At 43.8% G+C, this 19,416-nt stretch overlaps 1 protein-coding gene across 1 annotated transcript; it reads right to left on the bottom strand.

The window, feature by feature from the left end:
• Positions 1-47: 47 nt before the first annotated feature.
• LOC142012779 (alcohol dehydrogenase class-3) lies at positions 48-17,941 on the bottom strand. The gene is made up of 9 exons (XM_074993561.1): positions 17,890-17,941; positions 14,002-14,103; positions 12,018-12,159; positions 11,254-11,341; positions 8,130-8,349; positions 7,135-7,395; positions 5,205-5,340; positions 2,975-3,113; positions 48-227 (listed from the first exon to the last, which is right to left on the bottom strand). The coding sequence occupies exons 1-9, from the start codon at positions 17,899-17,901 to the stop codon at positions 203-205; spliced, it is 1,125 nt and encodes a 374-aa protein (XP_074849662.1). The 5' UTR covers positions 17,902-17,941; the 3' UTR covers positions 48-202.
• Positions 17,942-19,416: the final 1,475 nt, after the last annotated feature.

Here is a 19,416-nt window from a genome sequence, read left to right as displayed (position 1 = left end):
CAGCCGTAGTTGCACTGGCGGATTTAGTATTTACCATTAGTCTGAGATAAAGTTACGATGTTTTAATAGAGACTGAGCCTAAAGGAGAGGCCGTTACAAATTAATTTTTTCTCCAGCTGATCCTATGCCTCTTCAAAAAAAGCTCCATTAATTAGCAGGTACAGTATGGTGCTAAGAGTGGCAGGTTCCATCTTCATGATCCTTAAAATTTCAGGACACTACGAATGCTTCCAAGAAAGGAGAGAAAAAAAAAGTTAACTCATCGTTGTCCCTGAAATATTACTTACTTCAACATGTCATCAAAGACCAACCCTCCCATCCTCTCTCTCAAATGACTATTTCCTTTAACAGAAAAAGCTGAATTATCTGCTAAGTTGAGCAACTGGTCAGTCATGTTGATTAATGTCAGTTCTCTACGTTATATTCTTAAAACCTTCACTTCAGAGACGTGTTTCCACACAATGTGACACTCTTGATAGCATCTGGGATAATGGATGTCTTTTAAACGTGTTTTCTCCTTTCCGCACCTAAATTTAAACTGCTTGCTCTGTTACAATTTCAGAGTGTGCTCACATGGAGGATAAAAATGCACTAAAGAGCTAGGATTCATCTAATTCAGGTCTCATTTCCTGCAAGTTAATTCTTAGGTAAAGCTTGTGTGGGCAATGCAGTGTCTGCAGAAAACACAAAATGTAATTACTAGGAAAAGGACTTAACTGCATGTTTTTGTCCAATTTCTATCATGTCCACTAAGTGATTTTACCTTCTCTATTTATCCAGGCACTTAATAAGTAGGTGACCTCAACAATTTATTAATCCTGCTTCTATTTCTAGAGCAGCGGTTCCCAAACTTTTTCTGATCTTGGAGCACTTGAACGCCACAGTGCTCTCCAGGGAATACTTCATGTTTTTTACATCACACTAACTAAGACGGGATGAGCTGCAGCCGTGTGGGACCCAGGGTTTTGAGCTGGGGCTGCAGGCGGTGGGGTGGGGGGATTGAGCCACAGCCAAGGCGTATGAGCCACAGTATGCAGGGCCAGTGGGTTTGAGCTAGGGCCAGGGTGATTGAGCCACTGTCACACAGGGCTGAGGGATTTGAGCCAGGGTTGCGGGGCAGGGCCAGGAGGAGTTGAGTTGTAGCTGCATGGGCTGGGGGTTTGAGAAGCAGCCATGGGGGGCCAGAAGGTTGAATCACAGTTTACTGTAGGTCTAAGCCAGGGGTGAGCAAAACTGAGCAAATTTTATCCCGATATTTATTTTTTAACCCCCTAAGAATGGGGAAGAGATCGCCATTAACCAGTGTCACTATTAGAACAGCAGTGTTCTGCCAGCACATAGTTTGGCAAATGCTTTTCTAAAGGGAAGGAAAGCTCTTTCTCACCCATTGTCAATGAACTCACTTAGGAGTTGGAATTAAAGCACTCACTTTACTACCCTTAATAAAGATGAATTCCCAGTATTCTGGCCCATGACTCTAAGGCACAGACCTCATTAGCTTGGGGAAGAAAGCTTAATGTTATTTCTAAGAAACGGGATGTTGCCTTTTCTTTTGCATTAAATTTTAAGCTCACAAGTTCTGTATTCTGCCGTGGTGTATCTCTTCATGTGCAAAGAAAAATGTAATACACAATCCATACGTGGATCCAGCCTATTCTCTACAAGAAGCAAATCAGACCATCCCCTTCACAAAAGTTGTCAGGCCTATACTATGCCTGGAACAGATCCTGGACTGTTTATTATGCACTGGTGATATGTTGCTTGCTAGGCACCAGGTGGCAGAAGTGCTTGTGTGCTGATTCATGTTTTGTTCTAGGTTTGCACCAAGCTCAATGGAGAGCCTCAGTTAGCCTTTCCCAAAGAAAACTGTTTTGGATTTCCTTACTGCTCTAGCTGAGGCTTCCATGCAAACAGCAGTGCAGTCTTGCCCGTACCTGAGTAGAGCAGAGACCCTAGGCAAGATAACATGGACAGAAGTCACATAGCTAATGACTGAGGGCTTGTTTACACTACCACCCTCCTTCAAAGGAAGGAGGGTGGTAGTGTAGACACAGCCTGAAGGTTCTTTAGTTCTGCCTAAAGTCTCATGGGGGGGGCGGGTGTGCGCACGTGCACGCACGCACACAAAATCTATTGGCTCACAAGATAAGAGGACAATGAATGCAGCATGTTTATAAACTGCACATTACCAGCTCACTACCATATGACTGTCAATACTGAGTTTAACCTGGCTATCAGCCAGTTAAGCTTTTCTGGTGGAGGAATGTGCAATTTAATTAAGTACAGTAGAACCTTAAGAGTTAACATGTTGGGCAGGGATGATGTTCCTAGCTGTGAACAAAATATTACAGCCAAACAGGCTTAATCTAGCTTTGAAATTTTATTATGCAGAAGAAAAATACTGCTCATTGTTTTTGTAAACCTTTAACGCTGTACTTTGTTTTTTCATCTGCCGCTGGCCGATTGTGTAATTCCAGTTCCAAATGACGTGGTTGACTGGTGCATTCGTAATTCTGAAGTTCTACTGTAATAACAGATCTTCTAAAATAATTGTTCTGAATTGAGTTTTAAGGGCTATTTTAATATAGGAGTTTTGTATTTTTAATTTCCTTCAGTCTCTACTTTTATTCTGTTGCTTGAAGGTAGTGTTCCATTTATGTTTTTATAGCTTTAGTTTTCTTACTGTAGTTTATCATTTGTTTCCTCCTCAGCTCAGACACCAGCTACTGTAATTTTCCTTGCCTTTCACCTATCCCCTCCTAAAATAGCAGCTTATATTACATTAGTGACCTAGGAACAAAGTGAGCCATTAGTTGCTCTAGTGTGTATGAACACAATTGGTGCTTAGCATTTCACATGTTAACTGAAACAAAAGGGGGGGACACCTGAATCAAGTAAACAGAGGAGGAACATAGTGCCCTGTAAACATTAACTGAGCTATTCAATATTACAGACATAAGACATTTAAACCTACCTTTTCCCTGCGTGCATCAGCTCAAAAGCCTCATTAATTTTGTCAAAAGGGAGAGTGTGAGTTACAAATTCATCAACTTTGATCTTCTTTGACATGTATTCGGCCACCAGCTTTGGTATACTCTCTACACTCTTCCAGCCTAAAAAATACACCCCCACCCCCAATTTTTACTCAGTAAATTCAAAGACACAGAGGGACAGAAGTAGGAATAAAACGTATCAGTCCTAACCCCCGCCCCAATCCACGCATTAATTGGTAAAGCTCAGTTTTGGTATGAGAGAGATCCTAAGGTCATGTCAAAATACCTATCCCCATCTGGTTGTAGAATAGCTCTAGAGTCAATAATGCAAAAATACAACTAAACTGATGAGTTGAGACAGAAGGCTGCATTTGCCAAGTGCCTTAACTTTCGTGGCAGGGAGCTGTGTTCAGGATCTAGCTGCAATCACCTCACAAAACTGGCTGAGTGTTCTTAGTAGTCTACACTGCTTATTTTGTGACCTGACTACAGCACCACTTGGGTGTTACATGGAAGAGAGCTGTATACAAGCGATACTGAATTTGGACACTTAGTAAAGACTCCAGCAGCTTTTCATTCTGAATTATGTCTACGAAATGGCTGGATAATAAGGAATAAGTGAAAGCCAACATGTGTCTTTCTGACAGTGAGTGGTCAGATCTGCTTCCTGTATTTTAAAACAGCTTCCTCCTAAAGGCTCAAGGTTTTAATAAAAGTGAATGGTGGGGAGGATTTGGGAGAGGGGGACAGCCCTGGAAAGGGATAGAACAGCTCCCTTTGTCCCTGCCTACTACTACTAGTGAGGGTGGAGGTGAATCTCACTCCTCCCCTGGAACCAGGTGAGCTAGAACAAGCTTGGGCTGCACTGCTCTAGGAGAGGGATAGGACCGTCCCCCACACTCACCATAAGTGTTGCAGCACTGACCGTGGGAGTGGGAGGAAGTGTGAGCTGGGCATACATCTGACCCTCCTGCATCACCCCAGCTCTGAATCCTCACAAGTGAGGCCAATCACTGAGCAAATGGAATCAAACATTGCAGAGTGAATTACACAAACATGTTTAGGTTATTTCCTGTTTCCCAGGTCAGCTGCCCTGCTTGGCCTTTTCTACACAAGTAGCATGCTAATACAGGGAGTGAAAGATGCTAATGAGGCGTGGATGCAGATTCCCCACACCTCATTAGCATAATGTCACATGATTTGGAGTCTAGAAGACCGTTCTTCCAGACTCCAAAATGCCGTGTAGAAGCGCAGCCCCAGGGGCAGCTTCCAAAAGGAAGTCCTTCTACCAGAGGCCCCTTCTTCCTGAAAATTTTTGGGAAGAAGGGGCCTTCGGAAGAAGCACCTCCTTCTGGAAGCACAGGCCCCCCTCCCCCCCGCATTCTCTGGACTCCAAATCACATGACGTTGTGCTAATGAGGTGTGGGGAATTTGCATGCACACCTCATTAGCATATTTCGCTCCCTGTATTAGCATGTCACTTCCAAAGGAAGTGGCCTGTGTAAAAACGGCCCTTGTTACTGCTCAAGTCTTCAAGAAACAATTAGGCACTTCCAAAATAATACAACCATAGATATGCACCAGCGAAATACCCCCAATATGGCTACTTTTTGTTTTTTAAAATATATATGGTGAAACAGAAGGATGATGAGTCACAGCCTGCCTATGGGGACAGTTATTTATAAAAGGTTCTATTTGAAAAGCCAGTCTAGCATTCACTAAATCTATGTCTACACTAGCATTCCTCTTTCGAAAGGCATGCAAATGCAAGAAATCAAAAATGCAAATAAGGCACTGATTTACATATCTGGCACCTCATTTGTATATTCTCCTTTCGAAGGGAAAAAAAAAACCAGTAGTGTAGACGTGGCTCTTTTGAAAGTAATCCTCATCTTCAAATGAGCCATTCTTCCTGAAACAAAATAGGAAGAAGGGGTCTTTTGAAGATGGGGTTTCCATGCAAAAGAGCCCTGTCTACGCTTTTTTCTTTTGAAAGGAGGTCATGCAAATGAGGTGCTGAATATGTAAATTAGAACCTCATCTGTGTGTTCGATTTCCCTTATTTGCATGCTTCTTTCGAAAGAGGAATGCAAGTGTATACGCAGCTTAATACTATCTCGAAAGGAACAAATTTCTTACACAAAATGGAGGAAGACAGCTACCAAGTTAGGGGGAAAGTACTAAGAGAATGTCAGTGTGCCAGAAAGTTACCTCCAAAGGCAGTCCCTTTCCACGTGCGACCTGTTACGAGTTGGAAGGGACGAGTAGAGATCTCCTGACCAGCAGCGGCTACTCCAACTATCACACTGACTCCCCAGCCTTTGTGACAGGCTTCCAAGGCCGCCCTCTTCAAACAGAAAGGACAAAGCAAATCAGTAGTAAGAAGCATCTGTTGTGTTTGTAGAGATGCTATGTAGTCCCACGCAAATTTCATCATTTTTAACATTATTGACAGTAGGGGTCAGAGATTATATATAAAATTAAGAAAAAAACTGACATATAGATGTATACATAATTAAGTGGTTTAAGCTGCCACTTTGGTAAAAGAAAAAAAAAAAAAAAAAAGGCCAATATTTTAATACCTTGCCCCACAAGATTTTCTAAAAACACTTAGGCTGTATCTACATTAGAGGGTTTGGTCGACAAAACCCGGAGTGTATAGATTCCCAAGGCATTCTGTCATCAGGAAATTGACAGAACGCAACCCTTTTGTTGACAATCTTACCCACTCCCCATGAGGCCTAATGCTGTTCTTGACAGAGATCTGTCGACAGAGAGGGCTTCTGGGACCCCAGGCAGCCCTGTCTGCTGTGCTTCTGGTTGGCCATTTTGTCAAGAGAGCAGTCAGGCAGTCCAGCCACTCTCTGCTGAGGGAGCAGATCTGTCGACACAGCTTGGCAGTTTGGCTGCAATCTGTCAACAGAAGTTTTGTCGGAAGATACCTTCCCACAAAAAAACTTCTGTTGACAAATTCCTGTAATCTGGACACAGCCTTAAGGTACATTCCTATCTCCCACCTGCAGTAAAATGGAGTCTGTTTATTTCCTTGAACCTTGGCCTGCACTTTGAAAGAGCAAGCTGGTCTACACTGGTACTGTAAGAATTAGGAAAACATTCTGGCTCGCATTACTTTCTAGCAATACTAAGTTTTCAAGAGGATAGAAAAATGAAAACAAAGTCACAGGAAATTATTTTCCCCATAGTTTTCCAGCCCTGCCAGGCCCTGAATAACGAATTTTCTTCCAGAGTTATATTTTAGGGCATAAAAGGAGCTGTTTTCCATCTAAGCAGTAAATCTGCCTTTTATTTATACTTAGGATTAGTTGAAATTAGGTTTACCAACTTTCTAATTCCAGAAAACTGAACACTGGTTACCCTTGCCTGCACCAGCACTGAGGCCCTGCCCCCATTCACTCTGTCTTCCATTGCTCGCTCTCCTCACCCACCTTCATTTTCACTAGCAGTGCGTTGGGATGCAGGAGAAGATGACGGATCTGGGGTGAGGACAGGGATGAGATGTTTGGGGTGCAGGAAGGGGTGCCAGGCCAGGGCCAAGGGCTTTGGAGTGCAAAAAGGGGCTCAGGAATGGGGCCAGGGATGAGGGTTTGGAGCACAGCAGAAGGTTCGAGCCTGGGGTGGGGATTCATATGCAGGAGGAGATTCGGGGCCTTGGCTCTGGCTTGGAAGTGCTTTCCTCAGGCAGCTCCCAGTTGGTGGCACAGCAGTGCTAAGGCAGGCTCCCTGTCTGCCCCACTCTCTGTAGCTCCTGGAAGGAGCTGGACTTGCCAGCTGCTTCAGGAAGCATGTGAAACTAGTGCAGGCAGGGAGCCTGCCTTAACCCTCCTACGCTGCTGCCTGGACTTCTGGCAGCCCTGGCAGCAGTGCTGACCAGAGCCCCCAGGGTCTGGCCAAAACTGGGTGTTCCGATCAAAAAAGGGATGCCTGGAAACCCTTGTTGAAAAGGACCTGGTTCACCTACTGTAAAAAAAAAAAAAAAAAAATTCCAAGCTATTTTCAGTGGGGAAGAAAATGGACAAAATGTTTCCTGGTAAAGGGGCTTGCCTTTCTTTTCAGGTAACTAAGCATCCCAAGTCACAAACAGACTTCCCTTCTCCATCAGTACTGCCAGGCGCACACTTACCATGATGCCAACATTCCCAATGCACTCAAAAGAGTAGTCCACTCCACCGTCAGTAAGCTCAACCAGCACCTCCTGTATGGGCTTCTTAAAGTCCTGAGGGCTGATGCACTCAGTGGCTCCAAACTCTTTAGCCTTGGCAAATTTATCTTTGTTGACATCAATGCCAATGATCCGAGAAGCTCCAGCCACTTTACAGCCCATAATAACTGCCAGCCCAACTCCTCCCAGACCAAAGATGGCACAGGTAGAACCAGGCTCCACCTAAGACAGCAAGAGAAGTCTCTTCAGGACGGAGGGAAAAACACATGCTTTCACATGTAGGAGAAATGAGATTATATATGAAGAATAAAGATCCAAAAAGTTAGAAGTCGTCACTCAGATGCCGGGATATACCAGAGATTTCTCTGCTCTATGAACTGTTTTGAAGTGCTGGAGTGGGCTATGATTCCTCCAATTGAGGAGAGAGGGGGCAGGACACAGAATGGGAGGGCACCAGAGGCAGTGGAAGCAAAGCTCACTTTATCAGAGGAGATATTTAAAGCAGCCTTGCAACGTCAATCTTTGCAAGTCTGCCCTTACCAAAAGTTAACCCCCACTGAATCGCAATGTCCATTCACAAACAAATCCCTGAGCAGTTCAAGCTCAAGGTGGAGGCAAATGGATGTGGAGAGGAGCCATCAAGAGAAGCTTCTCCTACCCCCTTCCACACACAACTGGGAGAAAGAGGAACAGGGTTTTCTGTCTGCAGTCACCTGACTCCACCTGCTGAGGTTAAAGCAGAGGAAGCCCAGTTCAGTATTCCTGTTTTCTGCTACGTCCTGCTTCCTGTCAAATCTGGCAGCAGAAGAGGAAAAAGGGGACAAATACATGTCTCCTCACCCTGCACCCACTCAGCAGCTATTCCTCTGGTCTTGCTTGCTCCCTGACAGATTTTCATTATAATACTTGGTCTCCAGTTTAAGGTCATAAGCCATGCAAACAGTTACAACCCATACCTTGGCAGTGTTGATGACAGCTCCGTAGCCTGTTGAAATTCCACAGCCCAAAAGGCAAACTTTATCCAGAGGTGCTGAAGCATCTATTTTAGCCACAGAGATATCAGCCACAACAGTGTATTCAGAGAAGGTGCTAGTCCCCATGAAGTGATAAATCTGCTTCCCTTTGCAGGTGAACCTGCTGGTACCGTCTGGCATCAGTCCTTTTCCCTGGGTAACTCTTCAACAGAATACAATAAATGGTATTTGGTGTGGCGTCACAGAATGTTACAGGAGAGTCCAGGAAGCGACATGGTAAAAATTAACAAAGTGGTACAGATTGAACCTCTCTTGTTCAGCACTCTTGGGACCTGACCAATGCTGAATGAGCATTTGCCAGATCATAGGAGGTTGATATTGTCTCGAAGCATTACCAACACACTCACTGCTTACTGAACACTTAAAAGATACTTAGGGGTAAATAACAGCGAAATAACAGCACAGAACACTGAGGCTGTGTCTACACTAGCCAAAAACTTTGAAATTTCCATGCAAATGGCCATTTCGAAGTTTACTAATGAAGTGCTGAAATACATATTCAGTGCCTCATTAGCATGTGGGCGGCTGCGGCACTTCGAAATTGATGCGGCTCGCCGCCGCGCAGCTCATCCAGACAGGGCTCCTTTCGAAAAGACCCCAGCAACTTCAAAGTCCCCTTATTCCTATGAGCAGATGGGAACAAGGGGACTTTGAAGTAGCCGGGGTCCCTTTGAAAAGGAGCCCCATCTGGACGAGCCGCGCGGTGGCAAGCCGTGTCAATTTTGAAGTGCTGCAGCTGCCCGCATGCTAATGAGGCACTGAATATGTATTTCAGCGCTTCATTAGTAAACTTCGAAATGGCCATTTGCATGGCCATTTCGAAGTTTTTGCTAGTGTAGACGTAGCCTGAGAGCCAGAACTGTTGGCTATAAATAAACTTGATTGGAAACTTGGCCACACCCATGATAAGCGGTTATCCGGCTAACTAAAATCATGCCAGATTACGGATATTGCTGGACGAGGGTATTCCGGATTAGAGAGGTTCAACCTGTACAGTTTAACCGTGCATGGCGATTTAGTTACATGACTACCGTGAGAGAAAACACTAAGTAAATGTTGAGTTCATGAAAGTTAGAGACTATGGGCCTGTTGAAGTCTTTCTACTGACTTTAACAGGGTTTGGCTCAGGCTCCAGGGCCCTCAATTCATCAAAGCACTTACGAATGCACTTAAGTCTCTCTGACTTCAGTGGGATTTAAAGAATTTAATTGCTTTGAAGAAGCAAGACCTAAGAGCATGCTGACACATTAAAGAACTGCAGAATGCCTATAAGTCATAACTGTGCGCACCAACACATCCCACTCCTGCCCCACTGTATCCTCTGTTCTAGTCCTAGGATACGCCTACATTGCAATCATGGCACATGATACTTACATTAGGTTTTAGCTACCAGAGCAGTGAAACTGAGGCAACACAGGCTTCAGCATGGGGTAGCCATCCAAGTAGCAACCCAGGAATCTGAGCACACAGACATGTGTACTGTTATGGCTTCAGTGCTAGTGGTTCTCTAGTTAGTCTTTAGCTAGTAGTTGGGTACGTCTATCCAAGTTAAATATCATATTCTGCTATTGTAGTGCAGATACCCCCCAAGTTTCTGCTGAGTACCCCCTGCCACTCCCATCATAGTGGATAGTGGTTTTATGGCACGTATAAATGGAAACTCTGAGGCCATGCTAGTATTCACTTACCATTTATGCCAGGTCTGCTAAAAGAGCAGCCACCATTATGGCTAGAACAACAAGAAGTCCCGTGGCACGTTACAGACTAACAGATATTTTGCAGCATCAGCTGTCGTGGGCAAAGACCAGCTTTGTCAGATGCATTATGGCTAGAGCTCTACTTCGAGTGGTTTACATCAGTGGCTCTCAACCAGGGTACACAGAAATCCTCTGGCGGTACATCAGCTCATCTATATATTTACCAAAGTTTTATAACAAGCTACATTGAAAGCATTAGCAAAGTCAGTTCAGACTAAAATTTCATACCAACAATGACTTGTTTATACTGCTCTGAAATGAAAGAGCAATATTTACATTCCAGTTGGTTTGTAATTATACAAATGAGAAAGCAAGCCATTTTTTAGTAATAGAGTGCTGTGGCAGATTCATAGTTTTACATCTGATTTTGTAAGCAAGTGGCTTAAGTGAAGTAAAATTTGGAGGTGTCCAAGACAAATCAAACTTCTGACAGGGACAAAGTAGTTTGGAAAGGTTGAGAGACACTGGCTTACATGACTGAGATCTGCATATGTGACACCTTAGGAAGGGTTAACTGATGTGCAACACATTTAGGACAAAGACATTTTAAAGAGTAGAAAACACAGGGCAGGTCTAAGATGCTACTCCAGCTACACAAATAGCATGGCTGGAGTCAACATACCTTAGACTGACTTTCTCTGCTGTCCCCACGGCAGGATGTTAAGAGGAGAAACTCTCCCACTGACTTCCCTTACTCCTCGCAACTGCAAGGTGTACTGGGACCGACACAGATACCTGGAATGTTCAATTTAGCTCTGGAAGATTGATTGAACCTCCGGAGTGTCGATCGTCCCAGAAGTGTAGACCTCTCCTGAGATTTTACTCTGCAGTATAGAGGTACCCATAAAAGGGATAAATACTATTCCATGGGTTGAAGATATTGACGATAGCCATTTTTTTCTCTTTTCAAAGGGCAATACGTTTTTTACTGTAAGACACCACTTGAATCAAACAGAATTTTGAATACTAGTTATCCCTTACTAGATATCCTGACAAATGACAGTATTAGTAGCAGAGTATCACATCCATACACAAAGAAGTGGGTTTAAGCAAGACCAGAAAAGGAGACCAAAAAACTACTACTAAGCTTTGGAAGGAGGGGGAAAATGGGTATTGTAAAACAAACTTAAAAATGCATCTGCCCAACTAAGTGACCTCGCTCTGCGTTTAATCATATGGTATATGAAAGTCAAAACAATCTGATACAAATTCAGCTCACTTTGTTATATCAGTGAGCTGCATGCTGAATAATTCCTGTTCCGTGCGTATCAAGAAAGAAGTGCACCAACCTTATCTTTTGGCAGAGGTTTGTTTTAGGGTTCAAACAGAACTTGCATTCTCCACACTGTGGGATGTACAGTGGGATAACTGTGTCACCTAGAGAACATAACAAGAGAAACATTTTATATAACTCGCTGTTTAAACACTGAAAAGACGGCATCATAGAACATACACGCGTTTGGAATGTGGTCAGGTAACATGGTCATGCTATGACATTTTAATGGGGGAAATCATTCATGCAGTCTTACTTGTGCATTTGAAGTCTCCAAAATGCTTACAAATATACAATGACAAAAAACAGGTTTGGAGAGTGCAGTGTATTTAAAAACAAAACAAAACAAAAAAACACCCTGATTATCTGATGCCTGAATAATCAATTTTCATCTAAAGTTAAACAAGAACTTATATAGAAACAAAGATGGAAAACTTATATTGAGAAACCAGTTTTTTTAGACAGCTGTTATCTCTAATTGTTCAACTGGTTAAAACCAACTGATGCTTTTAAAACACAAACTGAATTCAAACTGTTCTTCATGCAGTATGACATAACAATCCTGTACGCAATTCTCTTCTGAACAGTAAACTGAGAGCACATTAGTCAGGCTAGTATTGGGCCACACACATGAAGGAAAATTTTAGGCAGGTATCACCCAACAAAAACATCACAGCAACTCACCAACTCTGCTTTCCAGTGGACAATTTATTTTAGTAAAGCAAGATTTCCAAAGAAACTAGAAAAGGCCCTTGTGTGGAGAGCCAAATGTTGTCCTACCTGGTTTAAATTTAGTTACTCCTTCCCCAACACTCTCCACAATTCCTGCTCCTTCATGACCCAAGATCACCGGGAAACATCCCTCTGGGTCAGCACCACTCAGCGTGTAGGCATCTGTGTGACAGACAGCAGTGGCAACAACCTAAAGAAATAGTATTATACTCTGAAATATCCTGGACGTAATATAGTAGGATCTAAAGAGAGAATTGTTATTGAAGTATCTTTTCTGGTCAGTAATCCAAGCCTAGGGCTACGATGAATTCACTGAAAACTTTTGTAGTTTAACCAAAAGGTGTTTTTACCACTGGCAAGTCACAAGATATGTTTTACCTGAAAAAACTAGTCACGTTGTGATCTCTGCTTGGTTCTCATCCCTTCAGTTCTGATATGAAATTGGGAGCTGCTGACTTAAGATCTGCTAACAAGTGGTCTATGCCACTTGAAAATCAACGCGGTATCCCGGATTTCAAATGGGATCAAGTCAATTTCCAAAAGTGGGGAAAAAAAATTCACTTTGTACACACCTTCTAAATAATCTCATAAGCACCACATACACCCAAGCTAAGTTTGGGAGATACTGTATCGAAAAGGCTTCTCAGGATCAGAAGCAAAGATGCTAATCACAGTGATGAGTTTAAGGTCTGATAAATTATGACATGCAATGGCTAGCACTGAATGACTCATACAATATCAATAATTAAAACAAATTAATGAAATCAGTTTTGCCTTGGGATAAAGCATTTATTTCTAGCTAAAATGGTTTAAAATCGCCACTGATCCCTGAGACTAGCAGGGATTTTTAGGCTTTAGCTTAAGACCAAAACAAGAGTTAGGCCTCTGACTAGCAGCAATTTCATTTTATGTTACCCCAAAAACCTGACACCACCATTTTCTTTAGACCAGCGTTTCTTAAATTTTTTCAGACCATGGAATACCAAACAATAATATTCTTCAAAAAAAAAGAAAAAAAAAAAAGAAAAGAAAAGAAACCAACCCCAAACAGCAACTATATAGCAAAAACAAAATGAAGTAATTGATTGAGGTATCATGGCAATGAAGAAGTAACATTGTAGCTGGTTTTACTAACAGAAAACACCTGTCATCAGTGTATTTTTTCCAGTTGTTTGTGGAACACCTGCAAGTTGTTCACAGAACATCAGTGTTCTGCAGAGCCCAGTTTAAACTGGGTCTATACTACAGAGCTCTGTTGACAGAAGAGGCCTTTTGTCGACAAAACTAAGGAACGTCCAGATTACAAATGCATTCTCTCGAGAATCTGTTGACAGAACGCAGCAGTATTCCCGGCAGAGTTCTGTGTTGACCGTACGAGGCATAGCACCTCTGTTGACAGATTCTGTCAATAAAAAAATAGTTTAGGTGCTCCGGGAGGGCCCTCTGTTGACAGAGAGGGCTTCTGATTCACTGGGCAGCCCTGTTTGCAGAGCTTCCAGTTGGCTGTTTTGTCGACAGAGGGCTGAGCGGTCTGGATGCTCTCTGGTGACAGAGAGCGTTGACAGTGGGAGCCCCTATTAGGTGTGAATGTGTTCTGAAGACAGAGGTTCTGTTGGGAAATATCTGTCAACAGTGACTTCTGTCAACAGATTTCTGTAGTATAGACACAGACTAAGAAACACTGCTTTGGAGCCTTACCTATGTTTCATAAAAACACTATAAATTCAACAGCAACAGCAAAAACAAAACCAAGTAATTGATTGAGGTATCATAGCAATGAAGAACATTGGCATGACATCTGGTTTTAATAAACAGAAAATACAGATCATCAGTGTATTTTATCAAATGCTCGTGACACACCTGCAAGTCGTTTATGGAACACAGTGTAATAAACGGTACTTTAGAACCTTACCTACGTGTCAAACAAACGCAATAATTCAACTTCTTTTCTACAAGTGCAAACAAACTATTCAACTTTTGTTCTCCCAAAGTACCAAGGGTAAAGCAAACAATAAACATTTGCTTAAGTTACCTTAATACGGACTTCATGTGCTTTTGGTGGTGCAACCTCCACCTCTTCTATAGAGAGTGGTTTACCAGCTTCCCAGGCAACAGCGGCCTTGCATTTAATAACCTAAGTGAAAAAAAGGGCACAATTATTGCACTGTTCGTTTGCAATAATTCTTGTTCAAGGGACTGAACAAACAAAAGAAAGGCTTCTAATTTTTGGAAACAATCCCAGATATGAAGTTACGGATCTGATCCTACCCACAACTCCGAATGATTTTAGAGCAAAGGGACAGTGGCCTTTCACTTGCATTCAGGAACTGAAATAAGAATCACCAAGATCTGGACTTCAAGTTTAATTTTATTATTTTGGAGACAATATGCTGTAGTAATGGGTAGGTGGAGGGCAGGGAATCATATGAACAATTAGATAACAGAACACTTGAACTGGAAAGGACCTTGAGAGGTCAGAGAGTCCATCAATGTCAGTAACATTTTAACATAAACATTCAGCATTTAGATGAGGCACATTATGGTTTTTGCAGCTAGTGCCACCAGCACATGCATTCAGGATTACAAAGTTTGGAGTATTTCATTACAACGTTTGTCTCACATAAGAGTTTGGGTCCTCATAAATGTCAATGTATTTCCCCACACCCTGCCTGCTGTCACTGTGGCATTCTGCAACTGATTATGTGTGGTCAATACAGAAAATCTTTACTCAAAAACAGAGATGTACTGATGTGTGAACGCTCTTTCAGCAGAACTACCCATACCAAGGCTCCATGAAGGCTTCTGCATCGTGGACGAATTTCACCTTAGACCATGGTACATTTATCTGTCACAGGAAGCTCATTTTTTTTCCAGTCAAGAAGGACAGAAACATTTTGAAGATAAACAAAACTTACAGACTTAGAAAAGAAAAAATTTTGGAATCAGTGTTTCCGGTTACAAGGGTGCACTTCCAGCTCTGATTAAGAGTAGAATGGAGTCCTGTGAGAATGAGGATCTGGACTGCTCTTAGATTTCCCTTTTTAGAACGCTGATGAGCTTCAAATGCATCATCTGAGGAGTTATGAAAAAAAATCTCACATTGGTAGTACCTCTATCAACCTAACATACTCCTTTTTAGCCACATAAGTTAGCACATTTTCAGGGAAATGTTACGTGCAATAGCTTTCTACAGAACATACTTTCCATGTTCTAGTAAATTCTGAGACTGACTTTAAGTTAAGGCCTTGTCTACACAGGACAATTGACTGGCATGGTTACAGCTAGTGCACTGTAAGCAGAATAATTATCCCAAAATTAAGTGCCAACACGGGGGAGCTACTCCAAAATAGCTTCCTTATACTGGCATAGCAACAACAATTTCCCTCAAGCAGAAAAGGCTTTTGCTACTACTTTCCCACCCTTTTTACAAACTTAAGGCTAGTTTACTTTGCATTACTGTCTTTTCGCATATAATAAATGTGATATGTTAACTGAAGGTAAAGGACCTGCACAGAAACCAACAAGTTACGTTGCTTTGCACTTGGGGGACTGTGACTAAGTTCCTGAAAGTCTGCCAGGAAATCTAGTCAGTTTCTACAGATCAAGGTACAAAAAGAATTGTCAAGCAATAAATAAACTAGGAGTTTTCAGTTGAGCCTTTTTGTGCTTTATGGAAATGTATTCATTCTCTCCCATTAAATATGAGCATTTAAAAATGAATGTTTTCAAAATGTGCATGAGCATAGGTTATTTAAATAAAGATAAAGCTTAAAATATACAGAACAGACCAATGGTTCCCAACCTTTTCAGTAACATGGCACACCCACTTTTTTCAGCAGAATTGCTCACATACGTCTCATTTACTTACATATGGTTACAGTTTTATTAGAGAGGTTTGCAACATAGTAGTGCATACAGATTAAACAAGGATCAAATGCATTAATATTGCAAATCAATCATGGAATACACCACCTCGGACAGCGAGAACAGGCACATTTTCAAAATCTGCTCAACTCAACATTTCTTATTATTCATAGTCCTAAATCTGCTCCATATGCAGCATTCCATTCAGGCCTCTGAAGTTCATCTTTTTTGTGTTATGAATTTCGTATTTGTGACAAGACAACATTTTTAAAGTATATTTTTATTAAATAACTGAACCAATAAATAGTTGAAATTCAGTGGACCAGAGCAAAATGCAAGGCAGAGTAAACAGCATCTTACTGGGTTAGTGGGAAACCTGGGCCTGCCAATGTGCAAAATGTAGGCAAGGGGGATAGACGGCTCCAGAGTTGTAAATCTTAAAACTGATTTTTCCCTGTAGCATAGACCTGGCCTCAGGCAGATTGGTGATGCAGGACGCAGTTGAGACGAAAGCAGCATACAGAGCATAGGGCCAAGCCTACATTATGGGGGTCGGGGGAAGGAATCGATTTAAGATACGCAACTCCAGTTACATGAATTGCATAGCTGGAGTCAATGTATCCTAAACCAATTTTTCCTGCTGTCCCACAGCAGGAGGTCAACGGGAGAAACTCCTCCACTGATTTCCCTCAGTCTTCATGACTACGAGGAGTACCAGGGTCAATGACAGAGTTCTGATTGTTTGATCTAGCGCGGCCCCACCAGGCATGTTAAATCGAACGCGGAAGATCAGAAGGACAGAGTGCCCAACAACACCATCCTCGAGGAAGCTGGAATTCCAACCATGCATACCCTCAGGCAGCGGCGGCTCCACTGGCTTGGCCACGTCCACAGGATGAATGATGGAAGGATTCCAAAAGACATCCTGTACTGTGAGCTAGCCTCTGGCAAAAGACCTCCCGGACGCCCCCAGTTGGGCTACAAAGACATCTGTAAGAGGGACCTCAAGGAAGTAGACATCGACCCAGCTAGTTGGGAAGAGCCGGCAGACGACCGCAGCAGCTGGAAGCAGGAACTACACAAGGGCCTTCAGAGGGGCAAAATGAAGATCAGACAGCTGGCAGAGGAGAAGCGAGCCCGTAGAAAGGACAGTAAGGACCTGCCAGACCCACTACATATGCAGCAGATGTAGCAAGGACTGTCACTCTCATGTGGGCCTCTACAGTCACAGTCAACGCTGTAAATGATGGTCTTAAATGGAGTTACGAGAGGCACGATCCATAGCCTACACAGACTTAAGGATGCCTTGTTACCATTAGACTCAAGAGATTTTGGAAGTTGTGAAATCGCCAACTTACCATCACTAGATGAAGACTGTCTGCTGATCTTACAGCTGTAGAAGAGACTAATGGGCTAATCTTTTCCACAACCACACAAGGGCAAAGAGGCAGATGATAGGAACAAGTTTCCCATGTAATTATGTACCCAGCCTTCCAGACTGCTGTATTTATACCACTTTGGGTAAACACATTTACAATGATTATCGTTCTTCTTAGAAATCAAGAATGCTGGATATTTCCCCCCTTGTCTTATCCATTCAAGACTAACTGCTATCTTGGGCCCATGATGCTGCAAACGGCATCAGCCTAACTTTATGCCTGTGTGTAACCCTGTGTCACGCGTAGGGGCTCAGATCAGAAGCGCTTTGGGGCAGGACCACTCATGGCTCTGTGCAGATCCATCCAGCACTTGTCTTCAGAAAATACCACCGTGCAGTTAAACTCGAGCAACGGCGCCAGAGAAGAGCCTTGATGCCCCAGCATCCCATGTCGCGATCCAACCCCTGCCGGCTCTAAAACCCTGGGCAGATCCAGCGCGCGCACCCTGGTGGGCTTTGCAAACCCCACCCCCAGCAGGCCGCTGGGGCCGCACAGGAGCAGCTAGGCAGCCCAGCGAGGGAGCGGCCCGATGCGCTGCAACCTCCTGCCCGCTGCAGCCCCGCGGCCGCCTGATCGTGCGCGTTCCATCCCGCCCGGGAACGTTCCATGCCCCTTACCCCGCTCGCCATGGGCGCCGCAGCACTTCCTCGCCGCCCAGCCGGGCCACGCGCACTACAAAGGGGCCGCCCGGGCCTGGGCATGCGCATTGCAGCGGCACCGCCTCTTCGGGGCGGGCCGGGAGGTTTCAGCCACCGCCTGACGAATGGGACGTGCCTGTGGTTTGCTTGCGGCGGGCCCCGCTCGTGCGGGGAGCCCGGTAAGAAGGGCCACGCCCGCCAAACTCGCGCCGCGTTTGAGAGGGCAGCAGGACCAGGGGCTCAGCGGTGGCCTGGGGGAGGCGGGAAAACGTGACACCCTCCACCGCTCCCCCTCCCGCCCCATGTTTGGGCTTGCGGAGCTGTTGCGATCGTGCCGCTGTACGTCACATCGAACTGGTCTCACTCCTGTCTCCACCAGCCCCTGGGGTCTTGTGCGCTCTGTGCCCGCGCCAGAGGCCTGGGGAAGAAGACCTCCTAGCATCTCCCCCGGGGTGAAATGCCTGCGGCACATGGAAAAGAGTAGAAGCCAAAGTTACTTAAAGGTTACATAGTAACAGAGAGGGAGCCGTGCTAGTCTATACACTATCAAAACAAAAAGCAGTCAAGTAGCACTTTAAAGACTAGTGAAATGGTTTATTAGGTGAGCTTTCGTGGGACAGGCCCACTTCTTCAGACCACAGCCAGACCAGAACAGACTCAGTATTTAAGGCACAGAGAACCAAAAACAGTAAGCAAGGAGGATAAATCAGAAAAAGATGATCAAGGTGAGCAAATCAGAGAGTGGAGGGGTGGGGGGGAAGGTCAAGAATTAGACTGAGCCAAGTATGCAGATGAGCCCCTATAGTGACTCAGAAAGTTCCCATCACAATTTAAACCATGTGTCAATGTGCCGAATTTGAATATAAAAGCCAGCTCGGCTGTTTCCCTTTCCAGAATGGTGCGATAATTCTTCTTCAGTAACACACATACCTTTAGGTCATTGACAGAATGCCCCATTCCATTAAAATGTTGACTAACTGGTTTGTGAATCTGGAGTGTTTTGATGTCTGTTTTGTGCCCATTGACCCTTTGTCTAAGGGAGTTAGAAGTCTGTGTAATATACAAAGCATCTGGACATTGTTGGCACATGATGGCATATATGATGTTAGTAGAGGAGCATGAGAAAGTGCCCGTGATTCTGTGAGTAACCTGGTTAGGTCCAGTGATGGTATTTCCAGAGAAGATATGTGGACAAAGCTGGCAGCGGGCTTTGTTGCAGGGAAAGGTTCCAGGACTGGTATTCCTGGGGTATAGACTGTGGCTGCTAGTGAGGATCCTCAAGAGTTTGGGAGGTTGTCTGTAGGAGAGAACAGGCATGTCACCCAGGGCCTTCTGGAGTGTGACATCTTGATTAGGGATAGGTTGTAGGTCTTTAATAATTTGTTGCAGTGGTCTGAGTTGGGGGCTGTAGGTGATGACCAGTGGTGTTCTGTTCTTGGCTTTTTTGGGCACTGATCATCACCTACAGCCCCCAACTCAGACCACTGCAACGAATTATTAAAGACC

This window comes from Carettochelys insculpta, chromosome 4 (assembly GCF_033958435.1).
Source record: "Carettochelys insculpta isolate YL-2023 chromosome 4, ASM3395843v1, whole genome shotgun sequence".
NCBI lineage: Eukaryota > Metazoa > Chordata > Testudines > Carettochelyidae > Carettochelys > Carettochelys insculpta.
Note: the sequence above shows the minus strand (reverse complement) of the source record. Positions and strands in the feature narration are given on the sequence as shown.

Excerpts from the sequence above, each read along its gene's own strand:
- LOC142012779 (XM_074993561.1), bottom strand. Across the intron at positions 12,160-14,001 it reads CACATGAAGTCCGTATTAAG|GTTGTTGCCACTGCTGTCTG; the intron begins GTAACTTAAGCA and ends CTATTTCTTTAG. Across the intron at positions 3,114-5,204 it reads GAAAGGGACTGCCTTTGGAG|GCTGGAAGAGTGTAGAGAGT; the intron begins GTAACTTTCTGG and ends TGTATTTTTTAG.